This window comes from Pteropus medius, unplaced genomic scaffold (genome assembly GCF_902729225.1).
Source record: "Pteropus medius unplaced genomic scaffold, Ma_sr-lr_union100, whole genome shotgun sequence".
NCBI lineage: Eukaryota > Metazoa > Chordata > Mammalia > Chiroptera > Pteropodidae > Pteropus > Pteropus medius.
The window spans coordinates 37,833,740-37,841,869 of record NW_024355205.1 but is presented as its reverse complement, the minus strand read 5'-3'; the positions used below and the strand labels follow the sequence as shown (position 1 = coordinate 37,841,869).

At 51.1% G+C, this 8,130-nt stretch overlaps 1 protein-coding gene across 1 annotated transcript in view; it reads left to right on the top strand.

Moving 5' to 3' along the window:
- Window positions 1-600: 600 nt before the first annotated feature.
- The window catches only part of TFF1 (trefoil factor 1), a 12,634-nt gene continuing 5,104 nt past the window's right edge, over window positions 601-8,130 (top strand). The window contains exon 1 of the mRNA XM_039857516.1: window positions 601-930. Coding sequence (XP_039713450.1) covers window positions 678-930 — 253 coding nt within the window. The 5' untranslated portion in view covers window positions 601-677. The remainder of the gene's footprint in view (window positions 931-8,130) is intronic.

Genomic DNA, 8,130 nt, shown 5'->3' with positions numbered 1-8,130 from the left:
GTGGAAACAGCCTCCTGGGGCCTCGTGCAGCGTCCACGTGCACTCGGGACAGTGAGTGGTCGGTCCTGTGCTGTTTTGCTCTGCGGCCGTTAACCGATCGCCTTCCCTCATCTCCTGCATCCTCCAGCCTGCTGCAATTTAATTTAGCACGTCTCAGAACTTTTTCTCGCCACACCAGAAGAAAAGGCAAGAGGAGAGAAGGGCCAGGAGGGGGGACGGTCCCTGGGTCCAGATGGCCACTGGTTTCTCACACCCACCTTCAGAGTCTTCAAAGGAAACTAGCAACTTCCTGGGTCTGGCCGCCAGGTGGGGCTGCGGGGGCGGGGGGCAGCCACTCCCTCCCTCTCCTCCTGGTCCCTGGAAAGTTCCAGATTGTTTCCCAGACTGGGGGCAGCTGCCGCCTGGGCCTGTGACCTCAGTGGCGCAGCTCACCTTCCTCCCGGCGTGCCGGAGTTCGCCGTGGGAAAGAACAGTGGGGGCTGTTCAGGGCTGCCAGGCCGTGACCGTGACCCCGTGAGTCAGAGCAGCCACAGGAAGTAGGCGAGACCGCCAGGCGGGCACGGCCCGAGGCAAAGGCCCAGAGTCTGCACCCGCCCCCAGTCAGGCCCCCGCTGTGAACGGTGAGAACACCTCTGCGGCCCTTTGGAAGTGGGGGGCATCGCCTCCTGGGCACAGTCATGTCCCGAGGGATTCGGCGTAACCACTTCCGGGGCCCATTCCCAGGAGGGGAGCCGTCGCCGACCACGTGGACGGCTGTTGAGAAAAGTAGCTGCGGACACGGTTTGTTTAAGGCTACGTCTGGTGTCCGCAGCCCCAAGAACTGTGGTTCTGGAAGCGTTCTTACTGGGCGAATGCTTTTCTCAACGGAAACGTGTCTTGAGATAACTGCAGAGCCTCGTGCAGTCCTAGGGAGAAGCGCAGAGGCCTCTGGTAAGCTTCGACCAGGTTTCCCCGATGAGACATTTTGCCAGATTGTAGGACAGTGTCACAAGCAGGACATGGACAATGATAGGGCCCACTGACCTGTTCAGATTTCTCGGTCTTACTTGCACTCGTGTGTGTGTGTATCTGTGTGTGTCTGAGTGTACGTATGTGTGTCTGTATGCGTCTATGTGTACGCATGTGTGTCTGTATGTGTGTCTGTGTGGCTTGTCTGAGTGTATACATGCGTCTGTGAGTGCATGTCTGTCTGTGTGCTCGCCCCTGTGGTTCAGGGGGGTGTGGTCCGCATTTATGCAGTGGGGTGGTCCAGACCAGCAGGCACGCATGTGTGCTGCATCCGTGTGTCTGTGTGTGTGTGTCTGAGGTGGCAGGCATGCCTGTGCTGCACGCCGTCTGTGTGTCGGGCGGTCTGTGTGTGTGGGGTCTGTGTGTATACATGTGTTCGTGTCTGTGTGTGTCTGAGGTATGCATGCTACCAGCGCAGACATGTCTGTGTGTGTGCTTGCCTGTGTGTCTGTGTGTTCCTGTGTGTGCATACATGTGTTGTGTCTGTGTGTGAGTATGCATGTGTCTGCGTGTCTGTGTGTGTCTGGAGTGTATGCATGCGTCTGTGCGTGCATGTCTGTGTGTATGCCTGTGTGTCTGTGTGGGTCTGTGTGTGTGTGCTTAGCTCTGCACTGTAGAACCGTGTAGGCTTGGGTATTCACCACCACAGTGAAGACACAGAGCAGTCCATCTCTGCAAGGACACCTCCCCCACGCCACCCCATCTCCAACCCCAGCAACCGCTAATCTGTTCTCTGTTTCTGAAATATGGTCATTTCAAAAAGTTAGATAAATGGCACCATGCAGGTTTCATTTCTCTCAGATAAATGCCTGGGGGGCAGCTGCTGGTGACAGCACAGTGGCACAATTAGACTTCTAAGACATGGCGACACTCTCCCCCAGAGCGCCCCACCCATTGGCATTCCCCCTAGGGGCGTGTGAGGGACCCCTCTCCCCGAACCCTCGCCAGCGTCTGGTGTTGTCACAGACGTCCTGACAGGTGTGTGGTGATCTTTCACTATTGGTGTGAGTTGCATTTCCCTCGTGGCTAACGACGTTGACACCTCTTCCTGTGCCCATTTGCCATCCGACATCCTCTTCGGCAGACTGTCTCTACACGTCTTTTGCCCATTTTCTAACTGGATTGTTTTCTACCGTTGAGTTTTGAAAGTTATTTGTATATTTTAGATACAAGTCCTTTACAGGATGTGTGGTTTGCAAATATTTTCTCTTTACATCCTCTGCCCATGGGCATTCACAGAGCACACGTTTTTAATTTTAGTGAGGTCCAATTGATCAATTTTCCCTTTTCGCGGTGTCGAGTTAAAGCACTTCCTGCCTAGATCTACGTCCCAAAGATTCCACCTATTTAAAAAAAAAAAAAGATTTATAGTTTGCGTTTCTGACCTTTAATTTAAGATTTTGAGTTAACTTTCGTATAAGGTGTGAAGGTTAGATCAAGGTTCATTTTTTTTTTCCTGTGAACGTCCACTTGTCCCAGCATCATCTGTTGAAAATGCTATCTTTCCTCCATTGAATCGTTTTTACACTTTTGCCGAAAAGCTGTTGGGCCATATGTGTGGATCTACTTCTGGGTCCTCTGTTCTGTTCTATAGATCTCTGTCTGCCCCCTTTCCAACACCACACTGCCTCGATGACTGTAGCTATACAGTAAGTCTTAATATCAGGTAGAGTGATTCTTCTCACTTTATTCTTTTTGGAGATTGTTTTAGCTATTTTAGGGCTTGTGCCTTTCCATATAAACTTAAAAATAAACTTAGCCGTGTCTACAAAAATCTTTCTTTGCTTAGATTTCGATAGGAATTGCATAAACCTATAGACCAATTTGGGGAGCATCGACCTCTATACTACGCCGTGTCTCTCCATCGATTCGGTCTGTGGTGTCTTTCATCAGGAGTTTGTAATTTCCGGCACACAGATCTTCAACACGATTTGTTAAGGGTAGACCTAAGTATTCCGTTTTAGAGTGATTATATTTGCTATTGTGTTTCCAATTACCGTTTCTGCCTGCCTTCTCACAGTATCTAGAAATACGATTGATCTTTAGCTGCATATCCCGTGACTTTGCCAAACTCTTTTGTTATTCCTGAGAGGTGTTTGTTTTATAGATTCCTTGGGATTTTATGCGTAAGTGATCGTGCCATCTGTAAACAGGTAGCTTCTTCTTTTCTCATCTGTAGGCTTTTTATTTCTTTTTCTTCTCTTATTTCAGTGACTGGAACCGATAGGACCGTGTCGACGAATATTCTTGCCTGTTCACAGTCTTAATTAGGTGCAAGCATCCAGTCTTTGTTAAACACGACACCAACTGTGGGTGTCTGTAGAAACTTTTTTTTCAAGTCGAGGTGATTTCCACTATTACTAACTTGCTAAGAATTTTTATCGTGAGTGGGTGTTGTCAAATATTTTACTCATATCGGTTGATATGAACATGTGTTTTTTCTTCTTTAGCTTGTTGATATGATGGATTACACTGATTATTTTCGGAAACTAGCCACGCATAGCTGGAAAAGACCCTACTTGGTCATGGTGTATAATATTTTTTATACATTGATAAATTAGATTTGCTGATACTTCGTTGAGGAAATTCGCATCTCGGTTCATGAGAGATCCTGGTCTGGAGTTTTCTCATTTGTGTGTTTTCTTTGTCTGGTTTTGGTGTTGGGGTGATACTGGCCTCATAAAGCGAGTGGGGAAATATTCACCTCTTCTATTTTCTGGAAGAGATTGTGCAAAAGTGGAGGTAATTCTTTAAAAACTGGTGTGGAAATGTCTTTTTTTTTGTATATTTAAAATTATAAATTCAAATTCTTTGATGTTTACCGGGTTATTCAGATCGTCTCTTCTCTCTTGATTGATTTTTGGCAGTTTGTGGTTTTTGAGATATTAGTCCATTTCTTCTAAGTTGTGAAATTTATCAGCATAAAGTTCTTAATCATACTGCTTTATTACCCTTTAGATGTCTGTAGCGATATCCCGTTTCATTTCTGATATTCTTTCCATTACTTTTGTCAGTTTTGCTATAGACTCGTCGATTTTATTGATTTTTCCAAAGAACTTGTCTTTTTATTTCTCTGATATTTTTTTCTATTGTTTTTCTATTTTCAATTTTATTCATTTCTGTTCTTGTCTTTAATATTCTCTTCCTTCTCAATGCTTCAGGTTTATTTGGCTCTTATTTTTCCAATTATTTGAGGTAAAAACTTAGGTTTTGATTTGAGAACTTCCTCCATTTCTAATGTAAGTTAATGCAATAAATCTCTCTCTCAGCATCGCTTTAGCTGAGTCTCACGAATTTTGATAGTTGAGTATTCGTTTTCGTTCAGTCCCATCTATTTTAAAATTTCTTTTGAAACTTCCTTTTGACCTGTGGCTTATTTAGAAATCTGTTATTTAATTTTGCCGTGGTTAGAGATTTTCCTGTTGTGCACTATTGATTTCTCTCTTGATTCTATTGTGGTCAAATCTTTTAGATTTGTTGAGATTTATCGTACTATGTTGATAAATTTACGTGGGCACTTAGGAAACTGTGCATTCCACTACAGTTGGGTGAAATGTCCCACGAATACTGGTAGACTCTGTCGATTGGCGTGTGGTGAAGATCTTCTATACCCTTGTTGGTTTTCTGTTTGAAGTCCCATCCGTTGCAGGGCTGGCAGTGAGGTCTGGGTGTCTCCTACTGTAATTGTGGCCTTAACTATTTTGAGGCTTTGTTGTTCAGTGGGGAGTAATACTTTTGAAATTTTTAAATGCAAAATATTTTTTTTGTAAGCCAAGTGATCGTCATAAAAATGTGAGGATATTATACACGCCTCAATCCTCCGTGAAGACTGTGGTAGGAAAGGCCTACCTTTCTGAGGCCTGGGGCTCAGAAAGTAACTTTCCCCTTACAAATTTTAAAATGTCTCTTTTCTTATGTGGAAGCCTTATGTGGAGAAATGAAAAGGACTTAGGGTGAGCTGCAGAGCAGCAGTCTGAGCATCTCATCGAAACCCTCGAGACCCTGGACACCCCCTTTTCAAAGCAGGAATTGAAAAGCAGACGGTGAGACAAACGAGGACGTCCGAGGCGCGTATGGGGGAAGCCCAGGCCGTGCGACGCCGCGCTCGACAGCTACACGGCCACCTCTCTCTCCCCCCGTCGAAGAAGCATGCAGAAGACAGAGAGAGAGACAGAACACTATGAGGAGAACCTCGAATCTCTTCTAACTTAGCCTTGGCCGAAGTTTAGGGTTGTTGGGAAGAGAAAGTGGGATCCTTGCTTTGGGGGACTATCTCCGTCATCTGTTTTTGCATCGACTTCCAGTAGCGACTCTGACGATAAAGATGGCATACACGGTTTGGGTTTGTCTCCAGCCCGTGCGAATGGCAGAGAAGCTGGAACACCGGCAAAGACGAGCTCAGAGGGGTGGCCTGTTCCACACCCTCTCTGACTAGAGCCACACCTGTTGTCAGGACCTCTGTCCTCCGGAAAGCACTGCACAGCAGGGACACGAAGACCAGACAAGGACACAACCACGGAGACAGGACTTGGCCCGAGAGCCGTAACCCTTCGTACATCATAACCCATCGGTGGACGTGCAATCGGATCAGCCTTCAGCGACTGTAGGAGGAGTAAATGAAGAGGGAATGAAAGGTGCAAAACAGTGTAATGTAAAGTTTAACGCGGATCTTTAGAGGTGATGGAATTCACTGGCTTTGTTCAGTAAATAAGTCTCCCTGTGGGTCGGGGGTGGCTGATCGCTGGCCCCGTGGGCACTACGGCCCCTTCAGCGGGCTTCGGGCCTCGCTCATCTCTGAGATCTCTGGGACAGACGGGCTGGAGGGGCCTTTGAGCAGGGCAGACCCTGGGGCCCGCGTCCCTGTGAAGCGCTGGTTAAGGGTGACTTCCACATAGTTCTCCTTGTCTTCTCAGCAGGAGTGGGCCCTGCTCCCCGTCGGTCCAGGCCAGAATAAAAATCCTCGTGCGTGAAATAAAACTTTACCCACACACCTACGTCACGGTGGATGTGGGTTGAAGCTGAGCGAAGGCCCCTGTCGGGGGCAGGGTGGATGCCGGAGGGAGCGTGGTGCATCATGGGAGCAGGGGGTCTGGGCTGGACCTGGCGGCCCTCCATCAGCAGAGATGCAGCACTGAGGCCTGAGGAGGAAGACCCCGGGCAGGGGACGCTGTGGGCATCATGGGAGGGGGCCGGCCCCGTCTCCTCACTATGGGACTGAGGCGCAGGCGAGCAGGGCAGACACCGTACCGGCACTCACCGCGGGCCCTCTGAGCCGGGCGAGGAGCCTGCAGGTGACTCTGGGCGCACGTGCGGAGGGGCAGGGCTGAGCTGGGCGCTGGAGGTTCGGGTACCGGCGGGTGGGCAGGCGCGGCATGGAAGCGAGGAGCTCGCCGTCCATTCGCCCTCTCTCGCTCCCCGTTTTACATTCCCGGGGGGTCACACTTAGGACTTAGCGATGGTTTTAGAGCCTTGATCACGGACGGGACCACAGTGCCTTGGCGCTGCCACGCTGAGCCAGAAGGAGCTGAAGCTAGAGCTGCAGGCAGCCCTGGGCGCGAGTGTGGACAGGCCTGGGGGTCCCTGTTCGGACCACGTCAGGCCGGGTTGTGTCTGTTGCCTTCGTGGGCATGCCCTGGGTGGCCGCTGGGATCTGCTGGGCCGGACGAGGACTCAATGGGCAGGGTCGGTGGCCTTGCCGTGCCGCGTTGCTGAAATCTGAGAGATAGCAGGCAGCTCGCCCGCGCCCCCTGCCCCCCACACCTGTGTTTGACTTCAGGGCAGGTGTGAAGAAATAGGTCACAGGCCAGCACGGCAGCCGGCGCGGCCCGCGGGCACCTCTCCAAGGTCAAGGCCCCTCCACGACTGACTCACGGCCTCCCTGACTCACCACCTGGGGGAGACGAGAGCAAAATCATTACATTTTATGCCTTAAACACAGTGTTTTTCAATTACGAAAGTGAACCACGCTCACAGAGCCTTTTCAGTGGGTCGGAAGGCGGAGTCCGCCGGCCCAGGCCCTGTCGCCACGTGGGGCCACACGCGTGCACCTGCTCCTCTCCTTTTTCTTCTGCTGGGTCGTTTGGGAACTTTCGCTGTCTTTTTCTTCTTGATTTATCCCCGGAGCATGAAAATCCTCCATGCGGCCGCACGTGTCACAGAGCCACGCTGGTGACGGCGGCAGCGTTTCATCTCGTAGCTGTGACCAACCTTCGTTAAGGATTTTTGGTAATTATTGGTAATTCGGGTTGTTGACAGTTTTTCACTGTCCCTAAGATGTCTTTTGGCCTCTCTTTGGGGCCAGTGGACCCCTCAGCCTGGAGGAGCGAGGAGAGGGGTCCTTCACGGGGAGACCCAGGAAAGACAGCTGTGTGGAGAAGGCTGGACACAGGGACGTGGTCGGTTGAAGGTGACACTGTAGGGAGGGACCCGGGAGATAAAGCCTGCGCTCACTTCCTCCCAGGCAGCCATCTCCTGCGGGTGCACCCGCTGCAGTCGGGAGCCAGGGCTGTTGGGGAGGGGTGGAGAGCGAGCCAGAGGCACCCCAGCCCCCACCTTTCAGACACGCATCCCTGCACTGAGCCTGCAGCTCTGGGGCGTGGGACGGTCCAGCCAACAAACCACACGGTGAGAGTGGGGGACGGAGACCCCTAACTGGAAGCGGAGAAAGGCAGGAAGTGTGCTGGGCACACGAGCAGGGGATGGGGACCGGAAACCAGGCCTGGGGTCCAGCCACTTTATTTTCCAGTTGAGGAAAAAAGGCCGGAGGAGTTAAATTCCTCGCACGGGGCGCCAGACCACCAGGGGACCAGCCCTCAACTCGGCGCATCTTCTTCCTCCCCAAACCGTCATTTTAAAAAATGGGGTTCGTTAGGCTACCGCGGGGTCTGTGTCCGCGTCGTCCACCAGGGCTCTCGCGGTTACCACCGGATGTCTGAAAGGCCATCTGTACAGTGACCGTCCTGACCGTCCTCACCGCGGCGGGCTGTGCAGTCCCAGCACCCCGGAGCGAGGAGCCGGCCGCCCGGCTGTTCTCTCCCGTGTGCCCCGGAGGCAGGAGCTGGGCTGTTAGAGACGCAGCTGGGAACACACACCGCGTCTGCGTCTCCCCCGTAACCTACTGGA